Source organism: Gadus chalcogrammus, chromosome 15, assembly GCF_026213295.1.
Source record: "Gadus chalcogrammus isolate NIFS_2021 chromosome 15, NIFS_Gcha_1.0, whole genome shotgun sequence".
NCBI lineage: Eukaryota > Metazoa > Chordata > Actinopteri > Gadiformes > Gadidae > Gadus > Gadus chalcogrammus.
In genome coordinates this window covers 17755060-17776589 of record NC_079426.1, presented here as the reverse complement: position 1 = coordinate 17776589, position 21530 = coordinate 17755060, and the positions used below count along the sequence as shown (strand labels likewise).

The window sequence follows — 21530 nt, the reverse complement described above, 5'->3', positions numbered from 1 at the left end:
AGAGCGAGTGTGTGTGTGTGTGTGTGTGTGTGTGTGTGTGTGTGTGTGTGTGGTGTGTGTGTGTGTGTGTGTGTGTGTGTGTGTGTGTGTGTGTGTTTGGGGTGGTTTATAGGGGTGTGTGCTACTGGGTTGGGCGGTGGGTGTGCAGACTTTGCGAGTGCCCTGTGTTTGCGTCATGCGTCCCGCCAGTACTAATTGTGGCTGTCCGGTGTTCCGCTGCGGCAACTGGGGCCAGACGTCACTCGGGTAGGAAGGTTCAGGGAGAGTTGGAGAGGCAGTAAAGAGAAAATAAAAATAAATTACAACCAAACCAAAGAGAGATTTTACTACAGATCATCCTCTTTCTCGTGACAACAACCAGCTGAGCTAAAACACTGAAGGGTAATATCGATTTGTTGTGTGTGGAGGAATTAAAGCAGGACGCCAGGATGATGACCCAGGTGGAGACCATCGTGCACTACGACAACGGCTACGGCTACGAGGAGGAGTACATGCTGCAGGAGGATGAGTGGGACAGGGACATGCTGCTGGACCCCGCCTGGGAGAAACAACAAAGAAAAGTAGGTTGTGAGTTGGTTAAACGCGTACCCTAATCACATTTCGTAAACCTGAGAGATGAAATCCGCCCAAAAAATTAAATTATTTGTAAAGCATAAAAAAAGGTTTGACGTTCCAAAATTCCATGACGTTCCAAAGTTCATGTGCTTTATGACCATCATTAGTATGGTTTGTATAGTTCTTTGTATGTGGTATGAAGTCAGAGCCCCTGGTGGCTGGTTTAGCTCCATCTGACTGGAGGGGTGGGGTGGGGGGGATGCTTTGGGTACCAGCTAACAATAGAAGCTATGAGCTGCTCTCGAGACTGTTGCCATTCCACTGATACGCCCGGAATGCAAACTGTCAACAGATGCTTCTAACACATGATGACGTTCACGGGATTAGAAAGGATGCTATATCTAAATTTAACCTGCGGAGCGAAGGCATTATAGTAGGTTAATCCAGTGTCCTTGCAGCAGAATTCCTTTGTTGATGGAAACCACACTAAAACACATTGAACCCAACAGTTGGTCTGTAGGCCCATGAGGCCTACCAGTCCCCAGGTTTTAAATCTGTCCCCTGCATTAATTTAAGTTGTTGATATCGAAGGCAATCCCTACCTAAAGGTCCTAAAGCAGAATATCACATATCACCAACCACATATTTGTGATAACTTCATTGCACGTAATGTCAAAGAAACCTGGTTCATTTAAAAATGTGAACTTTATGGCAGGCTAAATTCAGGAGGTTTCTACATGCCTCACACTCCTCCATCACATTCAACATCCACCCTACCCCTGTTGGAGACCTTTATTTGACATATTGGAGACATTTCAACTTTCATCAAAGCATTCCATTAATAATTCAATTTCAGTCTCCATGTGACACGCTTCCTGAGTGGGCATTGGATTTCAGTGAACTCTGAAAAAAATCACAAACGGATTGGATTAGAATTCCCGCCAGTCTCTCGTTTGCTCGTTGACTCTCTGCGTTTTGATTGGACAAGCTGCTTGTTGACCCTGTCAGCCCTCAAAGACATCAGGCACTTGTGACAGGGTGACAGGGTGGTCCTCCGAGCTGTATATGATTCATGTTGTATATTTAGATCTTATCGTCACATTTGGCAGGGCTGTGGGCTCTGGTTGGATTTAAGAAACACTAGCTGCATTTTTACAATGGTTCAACACCACATGCACACTGCAGACTCCTTTTTGCCCCTCAGGAATTGGCAGGCCTTTGTCCCAAAGCCTCAAATATTCCCCTTTTTAGACAGGCTCCTCCCACAGGGGGGTCCTTGGGTTCCTAGGTGGCATTGGGATGCATGTTAGCTGCACTTTGTTTACCCCCCCCCCCCCCCTTCCTTCAAGAGAGAGACAGGGACAGAGCATTGTGTGATGTTCCACAGGAAACTGATCACTCCCCTAATCAGAGTCATCAATCACTGCCATCACCCACTGACAGTATATCTCCTAGGATACCAGCTTATTAGAAACAAGTATTCACATTGAGTCTCAGAGTGAGTTTACCAAATCTAAACAGATGCTATGCTAGATATGAGGTACCATGCATCTAGGATAAGGACGAAGGATTCTGAACCGTATCATCATTCATAGGATCAAATATGGATTTGTAACGATTTCAGAAGCGTCAATAGCAAATCCTCAGCATCATATGTCACACACTTTCAGATAGAGAAGGCTTTATTTAGTCACGGGGAGTATTGTATCGGTCGGAATAGCTGTGGTTAAGATAGAAAGGGCTGCGTGCCTTTGTTCTTACAGGCCTACTTGGGGCTCATTTAAAGGCTGCAAAGGGAGAAAGTTGGGAGGGAGTGACAACGGGGAAAGATCCAGTGTATAAACCACGTGACATTTCACCTCACACTGTACGTGAAACATTTTGAGGTTTTTCCTTCCCCACGTCTATCTTGATGAACACCAGAGATGGCTATATTTACCCCCTTGTATCAGCTGGAATGTGCAGCGGGCCTGGCCCCCGCAGAACGCTGTCTGTGTGTGCATGGATGCCGGCCCCTGAGCTACAGCTCTGTCGCAGGCCATTGAAAGACACGTGTAAAAATAGGAAGAGAAAGACAATGATCCAGTCTTGAATTACATGTATCTCTATATGGCGCGTAGACGGCCACAATGCTAAGAGATATTGTTGTGCTGTGAGCCAGGAAAGTTTTAAAAAGACCTGCATTTTCGCTGTAAATGCTTAACCACCACCACTTATTTAAGAATACATTTTTCCACCTAAATGACATGTCTGTTTATAAGCTTATACCTCAGTACCCGGGATGACCACATTCACACATTGATATTATTTGAACGACTTTTTAACTAAACACATAATGATGAGAATATGAAATCAAGTCTGCGTTGTACTTTTGCAGAGAGGTTTATGATATAAAATACTACCAGTCATATAATATACTGCTCCTATATGTGCCAAGTGGGTTGGTGGTATAGAGGGTATAAAAGTGCTGCTTTTTCACTAAAGACACTTTAGTTCGCATTATGCGTAGCAAGGGATCTAACTATGTACTGAGAGATCCAAACACACAGACCCAAACCAGCTCGGGGCAACTTATGTTTTATTATTATGACACGTAATGTGATGATGATGATAATGGTTAATATTATTTGACACTTTATTACATCACAACACCAATACCAATTTTTGATTTACACAGAAGGATGAGGTTCATATGGGGACAATGTAACCCCTCCCATTGGATTGACTCATGGCTGCTCTGTCCTGTTAGACCTTCACAGCCTGGTGCAACTCCCACCTGAGGAAAGCAGGGACACAGATAGAAAACATAGAGGAGGACTTCAGGAACGGCCTGAAGCTCATGCTGCTCCTGGAGGTTATATCAGGTAACAGAATCCACTGTTGATTGTACAATACTAATACAACCGGTAGTACTGCTACTGCTACTAACAATACTGCAAGGTAGTACTATAATAATAAGCATAATACCCATAATATGCATAATAACACATATTATGACCATAATATATATTAAATAATAATGTAGACATATCTTTTGTTGGGTTTTTCTTTTCCCTTATGCATCGTCTGTAGGAGAAAGGTTACCCAAGCCAGACAGAGGGAAAATGCGTTTTCATAAGATTGCCAACGTGAACAAAGCTCTGGAGTTCATCACAAGCAAGGGGGTGAAGCTGGTCTCCATCGGGGCTGAAGGTACCGGGCCTTCTGCCTGTTGACGTAATGAAAGAACTACCGATTAAAATAACATCTACTCCTGGTTATTATCATTATAATACAGTTTACTTGATCACACTTTACAGCAAAGTGAGAACACAAAACATTTTACAGAAAATAAATGCAATGAAGACGCTGCAAAACGTTTTTATTTATATTTTATTTCCTTTTTTATTATTATTTAATTATGATTTTGATTGCCACCATAACTTGTCCATCAGTTTCTATAAAAGTTTATTCATATAAAATCTGTTTATACGATTTAGATGAAGATGATGATGATGATGATGGTGATTTTGATGGTGATGGTGATGTTGATTATCTCCAGTAAACCACAGGAGGGTAGGAGAAAGACAAACAGGGCAGATGCGCTTCCATCTTACAAACTAGGGTGGGAATATGAACGCCAAAACTTTTACTCATCATCATCATCATAAGGTTTTTATTTTCTGATTCAATAAGGAACAAATCCTTCATTACAATAACGGCCTGGAAAGAGGCAATTACCTAGCGTGGGACCGGGGGCTGGGAAAAACATAATTTGATAAAGTTCTGTAAAATGTTAAAGTCAGCTTATAAGCAAACATGCTTTTGTGTCTTCAGAGATTGTGGACGGGAACGTGAAGATGACTCTGGGAATGATCTGGACAATCATCCTGCGCTTTGCAATCCAGGACATCAACGTAGAAGGTGAGCTCATCACTTTAAGGACCTCTCACATAAGGTGAGGGATACATGTGGTTAACTGCATTTCTTTGGAAGTCAATTCCACCAGTGCCATAGCAATCTGGGAAGAGCTTGTAGATTGCAATCCAATTGACACGATAACATTTATCTTCCCACTATATTTTGGGAGTGTGCTTTTCTCAAAGGTCACAGACAAATGTAGGCCTCACTTTCATCTGTTAATCATCCTCTTCTTCAGAAACATCTGCCAAGGAAGGTCTCCTCTTGTGGTGCCAGAGAAAGACTGCCCCCTACAGGAATGTTAACGTCCAAAACTTCCATGTCAGGTAAGGTCATCAACTACTGCTTGGTAGCCAGATATTTCATAGAGGTTTTAACACATTGTCATGCGGCTCAAATACCAGTTCTAAAATATGTTATGTTAAGTCATGTCTCTTTTTTGTAAGTGAGGACAAAAGATCTGCCCCTTGATCCACATTTATTTTTGTATTTTTGTGCAGACACTGTTCTAATTAAGTCTCATCAAATGATGTGTCAAGCTGAAATTAAACCCTATTTCACGGTTGTCATTGCTGAATTTCATTCTGACAACATCTAAATTACAGTGTCACTTTTGAAATGATTCCATATTCCACAGAGTCTGAGGTTAATCGTTTGGTGATGTTATGCCTGTGTGAATCTTCCTTTGGACCAGTATAGTTTGTGATTGAATGCAAACAAAGTGGAAAGTGGCCAACGTGGATGCTACTGTACGACTATACCTTTATGTTGAGTTGTAAGCTTGATGTTTGACATGTGGGTTCTCTCTACTGTTTGGCCGACGTAGCTGGAAGGATGGCCTGGCTTTCTGCGCCCTGATTCATAGACACAGGCCCGACCTTCTCGACTACTCTAAGCTCAACAAGGTTCTCTCGCGTGGCTGTAACAACCATAATGGAGTGTGTTTCAAACACTAACTGATTAATGTCCTCCACACTCCCTTTTCTATAACTCCAGTTTTCACCAGAAAAAATAACCCTCGAAAAATATTTTCAAGCTAGGAAGACAATGACTTATCCTTGTTTTCACTTTTACCTCCACACATAGCTTCCTTTGCATGTTTTTCTTGTGACCAGTCATGGATTCGTTCTGTTAAACAAAAAATGGTCCTTGATCTATTTCCTTGTTCTGTGATGGATAGTTGATGGTACTTGTTATATGATCTTGAAGGAAAACGTCACAGCAATTAAGGGAAATAGACTAAGAGATTACATTGTTCAATACACACTCTCAGATTTGCAGTACATTTGGTGGCAATAAGTAAGACCTGCTGAATGTGGCAGTGCAGTGTATATAGACCCATTACTTTTATTCTGTTTATTCTAAACAGTTCATATCATTCATGACTCTAATTATGGGTCTGCTGGTTTGATGCACCAGGGCACAGTAGTAGACTAAACTTGTGTAGATAACACCATTGACCCTTGACCATGGACTCTTTTCACAGAGCTGTCGTGTAGCCCCCGGCATTAGCATTGGCTAGGCATGTGTTTAATTATGTGTATCAAAGCACAAGCCTTGCGTGTTATTTACTAGTCTACGATCTGTGCTCTGGTACATAAAAGGAGCAGAACCATGATTAGCGTTATGAGCGACACCGGTGTTGGTCCTATGGTGACGCCTCTTGGAATAGGGTCTGTATGATATTGGCATACATTGGCAGAGGAGGAGTGGACGGTGCTTTCCAAAATTGGGGTGTGCAGTCACACCTCTCCCTTGTTTTATTCTGTAATGAGGCATAAAGTCATGTTACATGTCAAAATGATGTACTTTACTAATAATAAATAATAATGAGTAAAGTATTCCTTAACCATTAGTAAACAGTTTATCAACTGTTCGTTGATTGTTAGTTAAGGCTAATTACTACATTAAATAATGGAGAAGAATGGTTAATTAATCTACTTTTATTGTAAAGTGTCACCACTTTACCCATTTAGTTCCCTGGCATGACTCAGCCTTAACACTGAATAGATAGAGAAACATAAACTGGGCTACCTTTGTATATGCCTTTATACAACGGCTACCAACTACCACTGCAGAATATTACCTTCAAAATGGAGGCAATTTTCATTTCCTAAAGTGAACTTCACTGACCGCTCTGTGATGTCAAAATGTTGGTGGTGCAGACATTTATAGATTTAATCTAAGTCTATAAATATGATCACAGATCACAAACATTGCAAGTACACAAATATGCACCCGCCTCCCCCCCACACACTAACACACGCACACACACACACACACACACACACACACACACACACACACACACATACAACACACACACACACACACACGTGCGCGCGCGTGTGCGCGTGCGTGTGCGCGCACACACATACTCGCACACACATACTCACACACACGCCCACGCCCACACACACACACACACACACACATACACAGACACACACACAGACACAAACACACACACACACACACACACACACACACACACACACACACACACACACACACACACACACACACACACACACACACACACACACACACAGTACGTACTCTACTGGATGTAGCTATGCAAACACAAGCTTTAAACAAACCACACCGGCCATACTTTGCTTACCCCATCTATTGTCATGATTACATCTCTAAATATATCGCCTCTGTCAGACATATAGCATCCATTGTTAGAAGAACCAAGGAGTTGGTGGCTACTCAGCTGTTGAGCATGGCTCCAGGTGTGCATGTCCAGTAAGCTCAGTGTTATAGCCTGCTAAAATGGCACACACACGTACACGTACACACACACACACACACACACACACACACACACACACACACACACACACACACACACACACACAGAGACATAGAGACACAAGCACACACACACATGCACGCACACACAGACATGAACACACACACACGCAAATACAAACATACAAAAACACAAGAACACACACATGCAAACCTACAAACACACAAACACACATATACAAACACACAAACATGAACAAACACACACACAAAAACACACACACACACACACACACACACACACACACACACACACACACACACACACACACACCCACACACACACACACATACACTCACTCTTTCCATCCATCTATCTATCCGTTTGTCTGTCCATCCCTCTGACATGAGCTGTATCGGGGAAGCAGCTGGCCCTGTCATTCAGCATGCTCTCCCCTACCTCATCTTAACCCCACTCCAGCAGAGCGTGAGGCTGGACTCACAGGCAACAGCAGCAGCATGACGGAACCAACAAAAACCTTTCCCCAACCTCAACTATTCTCCCCCATCCAAACCCTTCTCCCCCTCCAAAACCCTTCTCCCACATCCACCCTGTGTGTGACTTTTTCCATATTCATGTTTTGATATTTGATTTTAAGCACCACATCACAGGGTTCCAGAACAGCAGTCCTGTTCTTCATTTAAGGTCATCTGCAAAGTATTTTAAGTCCACCATTGCTGCACAGTGATTTACCATTGTGTTTCTTTTTTTAGGATGATCCTCTGGGGAACCTGAACCTGGCCTTTGACATCGCAGAGAAACACCTGGACATTCCCAAAATGCTGGACGCAGAAGGTAACAGTTTATTTTTTTAGCTTTATTTCAATTTCTATGTCAAATTTGTCAGACAAAACTATTTGACAAACATTGTCAACTCAATTAAATTCAATTACAATTTAGTTTGAAGGGAATATGTGCAATTACAGTTTTTGCCAATTGCTTGAACAGTATTGACACGTGCTTAGACCAAAGTAACACAACTTTAAGTTTTTGTTACTATACCTTAAACACATGTAACCATACCTTAAACAAAAGCGCTGCTTTGCAGTAAGTGTACCATTGGGAAAACACATCTATTCAAAATGCAAAACAAATTGGGTAATTGAAAATACTTAAATACACATCTGAAAATACTTACTTACAAAACTGAATACCTATCAGCCAGCTACAAAAAGGCCAAAGGGCAATGGTGCACGTCCCGGGGCAGCGCGGGGGAAATATATCATTGTGTGCCTCCATAAGTCTTCGAGAGTAACTGTACCATCATGCAAAAATAGGTCCCTACAATACCCAACATATCATCACATTTCTAGAAGCACTTCATGATGCAGCTGGACAGGACAGATCATTGCTGCTGATCTGAAAGTGTATTCATATGATACAAGTGTGCATGATTTTATCATCAGAGTGATATTTTGACAAAGGATGGTTAGGTTTCGATAGAAGAGTTTCAATTTGACATAGGTGTGAATGGACTATATCTCAGTGTTGCGTCTTATTTGCTTGTGTGTTGAGTTTGACACAATGAGCCAAGTTTTGCTAAATTCGTTCAAGCAATTAAACAAACTGTAAAACATAAATGTAACCATTGTATGCATCGCACCAGAGTTAGCCTTAGGTTAATTTACGTATGCAGTCCCTAGGTAAAAATAAATACAACACATATCAAACTTTATCAATGCTTTTCAATGTATATGTGGTTGTCTTTATCTCATATACTTATAGAATACAGAAAAAAATGAATGCTACAATTTGAATATGATTTAATTCTATTGGAATTTAAAAATAAATGTATGCTGGAATCAAAGTAAGAGTAAGAAGCAAAAAAGCAGAGTTTCCTTCATTTTATGATCTGTTTCCCCGCATGTATTCCACATTGTGCAAAACAATAACCATCCCAAGGTCTGCCCTACATTGCGATGAAAGCCTTCCGATAGAGTTTCTCTCACTAACCTCCGTGACTCCTGCCACTTTCCTCAGCAGCAAATGAACAAGTATCAAACCCCCAGAAATAGCATCGGGATAGGACCCAAATATACTAATGCTGCTGTCTTCACCTTCCCCCCGGGGGTTTCAATGCGTCTTCAGACCCTGCCTTGTTCTAGTTTTCCTTTACATCATCTTCTGTGTCACCCCCACATTCTCCACGCTGCAGATATCATCAACACCCCCAAGCCTGACGAGAGAGCCATCATGACCTATATGTCCTGCTTCTACCACGCCTTCGCTGGAGCCGAGCAGGTAGAAAATAAGATGACAAAAGGCGGTTTAACCACCCTGATGGGCGGACCATGTGGTTAGGGTGTTTTGACTCCCAGCTGAAACGTGGTTGTTTTCTACCAACTAAAGCCTAGGTTTATGCTCCTACGTGACATGTACAGACAAAATCAAACTTATCCAGATTGGATAACAGTTTCTGCAAGATCACTCTAGGTCACCTTGAATAGAGGGTCAGCTAAATGGTAGATTCATTTCAGTGCAGTGTGTCAAAGGTTCCCTCAAATCAAGAGGATGAGTGCCTATTCCTTATCATTTCTCTTTCTCTTTCTCTCTCTCTCTCTCTGTGTTTCCATGGTCAGGCCGAGACAGCAGCTAACCGGATCTGCAAGGTACTGGGCGTGAACCAGGAGAACGAGAAGCTAATGGAGGAGTACGAGCGACTTGCAAGTGAGGTAAGAAACTAATTTTCAGACGCTATTGCCTTAACACAAAGCCTCAACCATAAAAAGCTCCTAGCAGCAAACTCGGTCTCAAACATCTATATGTGGATGTGTACATTAAGTCCTATACTTACCCTCCCTTCCATCCTTCCATCCTCCTCTTCTCTTCCCTCCCTCCCTCCCTCCCTCCCTCCCTCCCTCCCTCCCTGCCTCCCTCCCTCCCTCCCTCCCTGCCTCGCTCCCTCATCCCCCTTCCCTCCCTCCCTTCCTCCCTGCCTCGCTCCCTCATCCCCGTTCCCTCCCTCCCTTCCTTACATCCTTCCCTCCTCCTCCCCTCCCTCCCTTCCATCCTTCCTTCCTCCTCCCCTCCCTCCCGACCTCCCTGCCTCGCTACCTCATCCCCCTTCCCTCCCTCCCTCCCTCCCTCCCTTCCATCCTTCCTTCCTCCTCCCCTCCCTCCCTCCCTTCCATCCATCCTTCCTTCCTCCTCCCCTCCCTCCCTCCCACCCTCCCTGCCTCGCTCCCTCATCCCCCTTCCCTCCCTCCCTCCCTCCCACCCTGCCTCCCACCCTGCCTCCCTCCCTCCCTCCAACCCTCCCCCCTCCCTCCATCTAAAGCTACTGGAGTGGATCCAGCGCACCACCCCCTGGCTGGAGAACCGCACGGCGGAGAAGACCATGAGCGAGATGCAGCGGAAGCTGGAGGACTTCCGGGACTACCGGCGCATGCACAAGCCCCCCAAGGTGCAGGAGAAGTGCCAGCTTGAAATCAGCTTCAACACCCTGCAGACCAAGCTGCGCATCAGCAACCGGCCCGCATTCATGCCCTCTGAGGGGAAGATGGTGTCTGTAAGTCTGGCCCAAGTCCTCACACCACCCCCACCCTACCAGCACCCCCAACAGCCCATCAGCCTTGATGGACAATCCATAGTTACACACTGATTGCTACTGTATTGGATTCTTGGTGCGCATTGAAACGACCATTTGATCGCTTTGAAGCATCTTGAATTGATGCGTGCATAACATAGGGGAGTTGTATATCTTCAAACCGTACGTTGTAGCATTGTTTTCAATGCACATACAACAGAGTACTCTCTTATTTCTTAGCCCATGGGTTTGGAATGAACTGTTGCATGGGCTGTGTGCGTTGTGTCCTCACCCAGGACATAGCCAGTGCCTGGCAGGGCCTGGAGCAGGCGGAGAAGGGCTATGAAGAATGGTTGCTCACAGAGATCCGCAGGCTGGAGAGGCTGGACCACCTGGCTGAGAAGTTCAGGCAGAAGGCCACCACCCATGAGACCTGGGCCACCGGTCAGTCCCCCCCACGGGGTTTTTTGTCTCTACTTTTCCCCGTGTGTTACATCCTCCCCCTACAATACATGCCCAATGCTAGCCTAAGACATCATTATATTTGAATGTCCTGCATGTCTCCTGCGTCTCGTGTAGGCAAAGAGCAGATCCTCTCCGAGAAGGACTATGAAACGGCCTCGCTGACAGAGATACGAGCCCTGCTGAGGAGGCACGAGGGCTTTGAGAGCGACCTGGCAGCCCACCAGGACAGGGTGGAGCAGATCGCCGCCATCGCACAGGAGCTCAAGTATGTACTCCAGGAATAAGGACCGCTTTTCGCTTTTTGTGCCGGTGTCACACAAAATTTGTACCGGCTGCCAAATTTGTGCCGGGCGCGTCATCCATACGTAATCCACTCCAAATCTGCCTGGCATAGATGATCGCTTCGTCCGTTGCCTGGCAACGGACGATCGCGTCGAATGACGTGAAAGGTTCACGAACATTCGCGAACCTTCTATCTAGCGATCCGTTATCTGTATTATGCTATTTCGTCCTTGACTTGCTTTAAACACTCAGTTTACTTGCTAAATTTGACTAAAAAAATTAAATACAATACAAATATAAAGTAAAAACAAGTGTTATCTAGATCCGTTTTCTGTATTATGTTATTTCGTCTTTGGCAACATGAGCGCGAATGTTTTTTGAAACCCGCTTTAAACACTCAGTTTACTAGCTAAATTTGATCAAACAATTAAATACAATACAAATATACAGTAAAAACAGGTGTTATCTAGCGATCCGTTAACTGTATTATGTTATTTCGTCTTTGGCAACATGAGCGCAAATTTTTTGAAACCTGCCCTGCAACGGACGACGCGATCATCTGCTGACAGGCAGGTTTGGAATGAATTACGTATGGATGACGCGCCCGGTACAAATTAGGCAGCCGGTACAAATTTAGTGTGACACCAGCTCTCTGGTTACTCATTCATTACAGTAATTACCTGTTCACTTCAGGGTTATGAAAGGACAGTGATAATTTTTATTTGTACCAATTTTGTTCAATATATATGTGTGCTATATATATATATATATATATATATATATATATATATACAGTACATATATATACATGTATCTATACAAATATTTATAGTACATATATATATATTGAACATATATATATATAGATATAGATATATTTATAAAAGAGATATATAGATATAGATATTATTATTATTTGGTGAAGACTTCGATGTTTTGGATGAATTCAATTTCGTCAATGTACAGGGACATTGTAGTTTGTCTATAAAGACAGATAATTCGGCAATATTTTCGGCGCTGTGATCATTAGGTACCTGTGATGCTCTGTTGCAGTATATTATCAGCTGCTACTTGCTGGGTATCATCATCACAGGCATCGTTTATTAAAGGTGTCAAACAAAGGTGTGTTTGTAGTCGAACTCCATTCTGGTTACTAAAACTCGTTTTAAGTTAGTGAATATTCTGAACACATTGGGAACCTTTGAAAAGTAATTAAAAGTGTATTCCACCCACATTAAGAGGAGATAATGTCTCTGTAACTCTGCCAGTCAATCATATTAGCTAACGTAAATCAAACCCTTACCCAGAAAACTCTCCTCTGACGCACATTAATGTATTTAGAATTGAACAAACCCAAATAAACTGATATCTCGGCGTACCCTTTAAGCTCATGAGCATACCGAAAAATGTAGGTTCTCTGTAAACAATACCAGTTATTCAATACAATACAATACAGTACAGCATACAGTACACAAGTAAACATAGGTTGTGTTTTTTAAAATGAGAAAATAAGTAGGGCATTCCATGCCAGCCCAAACTTCACAGTGCCCTTCAACATCAGCAGAACCCCCATCTTTTGTAGCAACAAGACTCGAGAGACGATGTTTTGCATTACTTTGAGCTTCTCTCCCGGTGAGGGCATCACTTTAGCCTGGCGTGTCAAGGAACATTCAGGTGTAGAGTACACAATCCCAGCTGCATCTGCCTGCAGGTGTTATTTGAGGTTTCATCCTGTGTCGCAATACTCTTTGAACTGTGATTGTCAAAACAAGTAGAGAGTGAGTGAAATAAATACGATCTAATTGGCTCCATCCCAGTGTGTACACACACACACACACACACACACACACACACACACACACACACACACACACACACACACACACACACACACACACACACACACACACACACAATAAAGGCTGTACATGCACTCTCAGTCATGTCTGTGTTTGTTTGTTTGTGCCCAGAAAGGGTCTTTGTGTATGATAAGAACATAATGGGTATGATCTGGAAGAGCAACCATCAAAAAATATAATTCTGACAGATGATTAGGATGAAAGGCCTGATAACAGATTGTTCCCAATGGAGGTTGATTGAGAGGCAGAGAAGGGTCTAGTTCAGCTGTACTAGTGACTGCTGGCACTGAAGAGGAGCCAGCTGCAAAACAACAGATTCATTCAGACTTGAGTTCACAGCGGGGTCACATAGCCAGAGACCAGACAACATATACCGGGCTACGGTCACATTGAAGGCCTGGATGTTCAATTCAGATGTCATTTTTCTCTGATCTGACTCTCCATATTATGATCGCATGGCCAGAGTTTACATATCATATGCATATCAAGGGCAAGATTTTAGATTACCAAATTAGTTTGATGACATCTAACGATGAAATCATAAACAAGGACTGAGGCCACTTCATTGTGATTTGAGGTAACATGTTTTTTTCTAACCAGAATTTATCAATTAGTAATCAACGACAACAAGGCGTCTACTTTTACCTTGCTGCACTTTGATTGGACAAAGACAACTTCCTGGTTCATGTTAAGATGATCCACTTAAGTTGGACTTCCAGTAGCCTTGTATCTTGGTGGCATAATGTCTCTGTGGATATTAAGGTAAGCAGTACTTTTAATCAGTTTATTATGTACTGTGTTAATTTAATATTTGTGATATTTCTAAACTATTCTTATTCAAATACTGTACTCTTCAAAATGTATATATTTCCAGCACGTGGCTTTTAATTGCGGTGTTTGGACGCCTGGCCCATAGCTACCCTCTTAAAAATGGTAATTATAATAAATATGCCTTATTTCTCCAACATTGGAACAATGGCCCTGTTTGACTTTAACTTAATTGTCTCAATCCTCTCACAGAATGGAATCCGAATGAGGCTGATTTTGATGGCCCCTTCACCAACATGGACTCTTCTCTAAGCTACAACAATGGCTATTCTAAAAGTTCTTATTCTGACCCTAGATATGAAACCCAAAATGGTGGCTACTTCCCCCTTGATCCTGTTGACGGTTATGATGGATTTGGTGGTTCTGAAGGTTACCAAGAAAGCTATAGCTATTCTCCAGTAGCTTCACTGGGTGGTGGTGGTGGTGCTTCTTCTGGGTGGGTTCCTCGGACTACAGGTACCGGCACCATGCGTCTTCCGCAACAACAGTTCCAAGCTGGTGAACTACTGCGCTCTGAAGCAATCCATGAAGATGGGCATTCAGAAGGTGAAACGCAAGAACGTAACTACGTAGACGATCCGACGTCAACACCGTATGGCTTCCAGCCGGGCGAGCTGACCAACATTGAGGCCTTCTATGAAGGGGGAAATTTCGAAGGGGAAACCCAGGAACGGGGGTTCAGGCCTGCCGGACAGACGGAAGAAGGGCAGACGGCTGGATCAGTAGGTGACGAGCCGGCCGACCCAGCGTTGTCTGCTGATGATGGTAACCCTACAGTCCTGTCTTCGCTCCGCCACTTCTTGCTCCTCTACAAGAGGGGTCTCCTATATCCAGGAACGATGGAACACTATGCATCAGAGTACATAGAAGGCAAGAATGAGCGGGAGGAGCTGCAGAAATGGCGACACGGCTTGTACTGATGTGAACCACAGCTATACAGACTCAATATAGCCGCTATATTGATGGTGCTGTTACCAGTAAAAAACATCCGAAGGAATGTCTCAATGAAGGGGAGTTTCATTGCTTGGCTGTTGTCTGTCTACAGGAAATGACTTGCCACTGTTTCCTGCTCGTTTACTTGGAAAGAATAAAATATTAATCAACCTGGCTTTTCAATTCATTTTTATTTTCTATGCAGTTTATATGCCGCATACTATGGACTAATCTATTTAAATGATTATTCCCATATCAATAATTGTATACAGTTCAACAGCAATTTGTTAATGTCACGGCCCTCCACCCTAGCCAGATAAAACTAAAGCATTGTTATGATGTGTTTTCAGTGAACTAGACTACCATGATGTGGCTGCTGTTAACCAGCGCTGCCAGGCCATCTGTGACCTATGGGACCAGCTGGGAACGTTGACTCAGAAGAGGCGGGAAGCACTGGAGGTGAGGAGGAAATTAATTTCAATGGGCAACAATATCTGGATTTAAGAACACATGACAAACTATTCAATAAAAGCGTTTGTTTTTATGTGATCTCCTCCCTATACGAACTTGACCCAGTCAACTAAACCATACAAAAGGCTTCACTCCATGCCGGCCAGATTCTAGGTGTAAATGGTGCAGACATGACTTGATTCATGTGGGGATAAATGGATTCCCTCCCACAGCCATAAGCCCCCTTAACCTAGATCGGGGGGGTGTAGCAGTGGGGGGCTGTCTGGGGACGGTCTGTCCTGGATGTGTCTGGATCAAAGCCCACTGGCCACTACATCTGAGCTGCTCTGATCCTTGGTGGCACGGCGGCCCTGGCCCAGTGTGTGGGATTAGCCTGAGTGAGTGACAAGCACAGGGGCCTACTTTCTGTAAATCTCCCTCTGCTGGAAGCCCTTGCTGGTTGGCCGCATCTCAGATGTGTGCCAATCTCTGGGCAGCGGGGGTCAACGAGGCTAACAATGAGTTGTATCCAGGATTAGCCATCCAAACAGGTGAAGGGGATGTTGCTTTTCAGAATAGTCTCGGTCGATATTTAGATCTGTCCTCATCGCCTCCAGTAATGAATGTCATTAAAGTAGACCATGCAAGTCTATCATTAGTGTACTGTATCTAATGTAATACTGTTTCCATGCATTTGTTTCATACCCATGTCATGTATAAACACAACTCCCAACACTGCACCACTAGGGCTCCATTTGCGAAAAGGTGTTTGTTTAGGTGGTGTTTTTACGGCCTTGCCTCTGGTGATCCTCAGCGGACAGAGAAGCTGCTGGATACCATAGACCAGTTGTTCCTTGAGTTTGCGAAGAGAACGGCTCCATTTAACAACTGGATGGAGGGAGCCATGGAGGACCTGCAGGACATGTTTATCGTGCACACCATCGAAGAGGTCCAGGTATGTCATAGGAACCAAACACTGTCCAATAAATCTGCTCACTCTTGATTTTTGGTGTGTGTGTATTGCCTTACCACCAGTTCATTCTAGGTATACTTTTATGAGTATTCACTTTTGTTTATCCTCCCTGTTTTATATCCCTGTTAAGAGTATTCCTCATGGGAAGTCACTTTCCTCTTTTATAAAACACTACAGCAAGTCACGAAAGTGCATACGTGACTCTTCTTTCTGAGGAGATTTAAACCTGTTGTTCAAGGTCATGGTGCATGAGTCACGGTTGTGTTTTGGTCAAGCCTTCCTTCGTGTTCCTCCCCTTGCCTCTCTAGAGCCTCATTGCAGCCCACGAGCAGTTCAAGGCCACCCTCCCCGAGGCGGACGGAGAGCGGCAGGCCATCGTGGGGATCCAGAACGAGGTGCAGAAGATCTCCCAGAGCTATGGCATCAAGGCCAGCGACATCAACCCCTACTGTACCATCACCATGGAGGATCTCATGAACAAGTGGGACAAGGTAGCGGGGACTTAGTTAGTATAGAAATGTGTAGATTGATTGATTGTCTGCATGTATGGCATCAAAAAAAGTAATGAAACTGAGGTGGATTTATGTCAATTGGCATTTCATATGGTCAGTAATGCTAGGGATATTATAATTATTAAACAATTTTATATCTTGGAAGAGTTGTAGTTCACTCCAAAGTTTGCTGCATTTTATTAAACTAAAATACAGACTTTTGTTTTCCTCAAAAGAAACCTGCCTTCCTCAACAATGTCTCATATGCCTGTGTGTTTAGATCAAGAAGTTGGTTCCTGGGAGGGATGGCTCCCTACAGGAAGAGATGGCGCGCCAGCATGCCAACGAAAGGCTGAGACGACAGTTTGCTGCCCAGGCTAACCTCATTGGACCGTGGATTCAGACCAGGATGGAGGTGGGTCTTCAGCCACCTGGCATCGCCAGACGAATTGAAAACTAGAATTAGTCAAGAACTTCTCTGCTCATTTTTGCTTTCCAAGCCTGACGACCAATCACATCAACGAGATGGGTGTGCGTCAGTGAGCCAGTCTTTGTTTGTAGTAGTTTGTTCTTCCTTTTGTGAAATACATACCCTCCTGTTAATTTTATCTTGAAAGTGGAATCAACAGACTCCTTGGTGTATAACTTATTTTACAACAGAAAAAAGTTATCCATCTTTGTTGTTGAAAATGCCCTCATGCACCTAATTTTAGACCAACAGTTGTGATTGGTCGGTCTAGCTCGTACCGGGAAGAAAAGGTTTTGTATGGGAGGGGAGCCAGACCTTTTCTGCAGAGCAAATGAAATATGATTTGTCAGGTTCCCAGGCTAGGTCTTTAGACATAAGCCAGAAAAAAACTGAGCCCAAGCACGAAGAAAATCAGCTTTCTTTCTTTCTTTCTTTCTTTCTTTCTTTCTTTCTTTCTTTCTTTCTTTCTTTCTTTCTTTCTTTCTTTCTTTCTTTCTTTCTTTCTTTCTTTCTTTCTTTCTTTCTTTCTTTCTTTCTTTCTTTCTGATGAAGGTGGAACTTCACCAGTTGTATCATTAATTGACGTGTCAAAAAGGGTTGAAGTCACCTATGCTGTCTTGGCAGGAGGTTGGCCGCTGTTCCCTGGAGATGGGAGCCCTGGAGGACCAGATGACCCAGCTGAAGCAGTTTGAGCACATCATTGTTGCTTATAAACCCAACATTGACAAGCTGGAGGGAGACCACCAGCTCATCCAAGAGTCGCTGGTGTTTGATAACAAACACACCAACTACACCATGGAGGTACACTAACAACCAAGACAGTTTCGTTAAAACACATGCACGCACACTTTTTTTCCACCTAGTCTTTAATTTAGTGAAGCTACTTAAGTCCTTGGCAGCTCCATCAATCTATACCTAGAATTGCAGTACATAAAAAATATATATTAGCAAGTTGTGTATTCAGTCCTATTGTGGTGTTCCTGTTATTCCACCACACCATCAGAGGGGCGCACTTACTGATACTGTGTAGTCTGATGTAGAGTGAAAGGAGAAGAATACAGTGATCCACGTCTATTGAACTTACAGTGCCCGTCTCGTTCTTTATTTCTTTAAATTAGCAAGTACAAGTCTAGTATAGAACACAAGTGTTTCGCATACACGTGTCCTCAGAGGAAAAAAGAGCAGCCATCCTTAATTAATGATTTATTGGATTCGTTTTTTACCTCAGAAGTCCTCAATCACCGTCCACAAAACTATCAATGGGGTCTGAATATGTGCATATATTCAGATGCAGGCAGTCTGCACTCTAGCATCATCAACATCTCTTATTTCGGTGTAGCAAATCTTTGGAGGGATACAGGAGGAAATACATGGAGGAATACGTGTCTTCATCTGACCTCTGAACCCTGCGCTCAAACAGCACATACGGGTGGGCTGGGAGCAGCTGTTGACCACCGTCGCCCGCACCATCAACGAGATCGAGACCCAGGTCCTGATCCGGGACGCCAAGGGCATCAGCCAGCAGCAGATGAACGAGTTCCGCTCCTCCTTCAGTCACTTTGACAGGGTAGGGTGCTGCGGCTCTCACTCAATGTATATAAGGAGATCAACAAGATGGCGAGAGAGGGCCTAATGTTTCCTAGAAGATATTGGCCCAGGGTTAGATTCTTATGGTATGTAAGAAATGAAAGGAGTATTCATTTGCTAGGAAGCAATTTTTTTTTTACCAGAATGTTGATCTGGGCAGATAAAAAAACAAGCACTATTCAGAACACAAAGTTTATTGTAAGTATTTTTTATTATGTGTGTAACCTATTTTGTACGAATTTAAATATTTTCTTCATCTTATAACTGACATCATTTTTGTTTTTCTTTCTATAGGTTTAGGTTATATATTTGTTAGGTTTCATTCTGTTTCCCTAAACTTGTCTGACTTCTCCCAAGTCACTAATGCTCTTAACGCTAACAGTTAACACATCTGAACTTTCGCTCTTAGAAGAAGAACGGAGCCATGGAGACAGATGATTTCAGAGCTTGCCTCATCTCCATGGGTTACGATCTGGTAAGAGCATGGTGTTGCTAGGGTACAACAATTTCGAGATCTAAAAATGGTTTGTTGCGTTTCTAAAACCAATGCACCTGTTACCCCTGATAACTTATTAACAGGGAGAAGTGGAGTTTGCCCGTATCATGCTGCTGGTGGACCCCAATGCCTCCGGGGCCGTCTCCTTCCAGTCCTTCATCGACTTCATGACCAGAGAAACCGCTGACACAGACACTGCTGACCAGGTCGTGGCCTCCTTCAGGATCCTGGCAACTGACAAGGTAGATGGGTTTGGTTTTGCCTATTCTATCTGTCTAGTTTTCCCTTTTCTTCTGAAGAACGACTCGGATGGTGAAATACCACAATTGTTTTTCTTCAGATTAAAGCCCAAACCAGTGTGCCAGGCTCTGACACATGCAAATAAGTTTTTTCCGCCTCATGTGCTTTGATACATTAAGAAAATCTGTTTTATTTATTTCTTATGTCACACTGCAAATGTGATTCACACTCCATATGCTGTGTTATGTTAGGTTAATTATATTCAAGATTTAAAGACAATGCAATATATTAAAAACGGCATATCTTGCTTCTAGAATTTGATATTTGCAAGAAGCCTGTTAAAGGAGATGTAAAGAAGATGTTCGGAACAAAGTGGCAGAAATACTTGGATCGAGTCCTCATCGAGTCCATCATTTCGATGGATCCCAGAGATTCAGTCATTATTTTATTCTAATTTATTTTATTTAGTTTTTATTTGTTGAGTGAGCCAATATCATTGTAAATAATAGAGTAATAAAGTGGTTTGTTCATGTTGTCTATAAAATGTCTACCCTCATCATATTCCCTTCACACAGTATACTGTATTTCTTTAGCTTTGGTTAGCTCTGCGGAACCTCCCTCACCCATGCCATCTCATGCTATCTCATGCTAGCTCATGCTATGTCATGGTATCCCATTATCTCATGGTATCTCATGCTAGCTCATTTACTCCCTTTCTGTCCCAGCCCTATATCCTTGTGGAGGAGCTGAGGAGGGAGCTGCCCCCTGACCAGGCGGAGTACTGCATCATGAGAATGCCTCCCTACAAGTGCCCCGGGGCGCCACCGGGGGCGCTAGACTACACTGCCTTCTCCACTGCGCTTTATGGGGAGAGCGACCTTTAACCCCACCAATCTACTCTGCTAATGGTTTTATTTTACCCCCCCCCCCCCTCCTCGTGGGTGGACTCTTCCTTTTTTGATTTATTTTTTGTTGAAAATAGCAGATGAGTTTGAGTTTGAAAGGAAATCTGCTTGTGGTGTCAGCCATTGATATTTGTATGTTGGTCTACAATCATGATGCACATTATGAAATTGGATTGAATGGTCTTTTTTGAATCACGTTGCCCCTTAAATTAATTAAATTATTAAACACTACAAAAATGTTCAATTCCATTCGCATCCCAACATGCGTCACGATTTTATAAATTATTTTTGGTTTAATGCAAGTTTATTTTTCAGTTGCTTTAAATTTGTTTTTTCAGGTCCGGTTGAAAAGCCTTATTCTTTGCAAATACAATGCCAAACGCAATCAATATGAAAAATTATGCAATAAATAAATACACCACAAATGTTAGACACTATCTTGTCACTATCAGAATGTTTTAGAACAGCTGGATATCTGTAGCACTCGAAGCTTCTCTCAATGATGTATCCTCAAGCTACAGAATATTAACTTTTAGAATAATTTGACCTTTTCTGAATGACGAATACAGCCGTGTTGTGGAATTTCTAGTAGGTAATTTGGTGGATAGAAAATTAAATAATTTTAGTAGTCTAATTGTTGGCTTTGGCAAAGTAGGGAGATGAAAATTGTACTGAAGAGGGTATGCATTCAATAAAACTAACTGAAAAAAATGTCATGCTTGTTTATTAGTTTCATTTCACTAGAGCTCTAGA

General features: G+C 42.9%; 1 protein-coding gene and 1 long non-coding RNA gene across 3 annotated transcripts; both read left to right on the top strand.

Moving 5' to 3' along the window:
- Nucleotides 1-145: 145 nt before the first annotated feature.
- actn2b (actinin, alpha 2b) lies at nucleotides 146-21490 on the top strand. Of its 2 annotated transcripts, XM_056609201.1 has the most exons (22): nucleotides 146-246; nucleotides 408-560; nucleotides 3305-3419; nucleotides 3628-3747; nucleotides 4372-4458; nucleotides 4694-4781; nucleotides 5282-5360; nucleotides 7987-8068; nucleotides 9429-9514; nucleotides 9853-9945; nucleotides 10551-10781; nucleotides 11096-11243; nucleotides 11379-11529; nucleotides 15517-15625; nucleotides 16431-16571; nucleotides 16898-17080; nucleotides 17361-17495; nucleotides 18174-18350; nucleotides 18970-19116; nucleotides 19546-19611; nucleotides 19716-19874; nucleotides 20598-21490. In XM_056609201.1, the coding sequence occupies exons 2-22, from the start codon at nucleotides 429-431 to the stop codon at nucleotides 20754-20756; spliced, it is 2688 nt and encodes an 895-aa protein (XP_056465176.1). In that variant the 5' UTR covers nucleotides 146-246; nucleotides 408-428; the 3' UTR covers nucleotides 20757-21490. The 2 variants fall into 2 exon arrangements, with proteins under 2 accessions (XP_056465176.1, XP_056465175.1); XM_056609200.1 differs by having other exon boundaries at nucleotides 152-560.
- On the top strand, nucleotides 13493-15460 carry LOC130404462 (uncharacterized). The gene is made up of 3 exons (XR_008904231.1): nucleotides 13493-14167; nucleotides 14280-14338; nucleotides 14426-15460. It is a non-coding gene; the product is annotated as an uncharacterized LOC130404462 (long non-coding RNA).
- Nucleotides 21491-21530: the final 40 nt, after the last annotated feature.

Excerpts from the sequence above, each read along its gene's own strand:
- actn2b (XM_056609201.1), top strand. The coding sequence starts at position 429 with ATGATGACCCAGGTGGAGACCATCGTGCACTACGACAACGGCTACGGC. Across the intron at positions 3,420-3,627 it reads GCTCCTGGAGGTTATATCAG|GAGAAAGGTTACCCAAGCCA; the intron begins GTAACAGAATCC and ends CATCGTCTGTAG. Across the intron at positions 17,496-18,173 it reads GGATTCAGACCAGGATGGAG|GAGGTTGGCCGCTGTTCCCT; the intron begins GTGGGTCTTCAG and ends CTGTCTTGGCAG.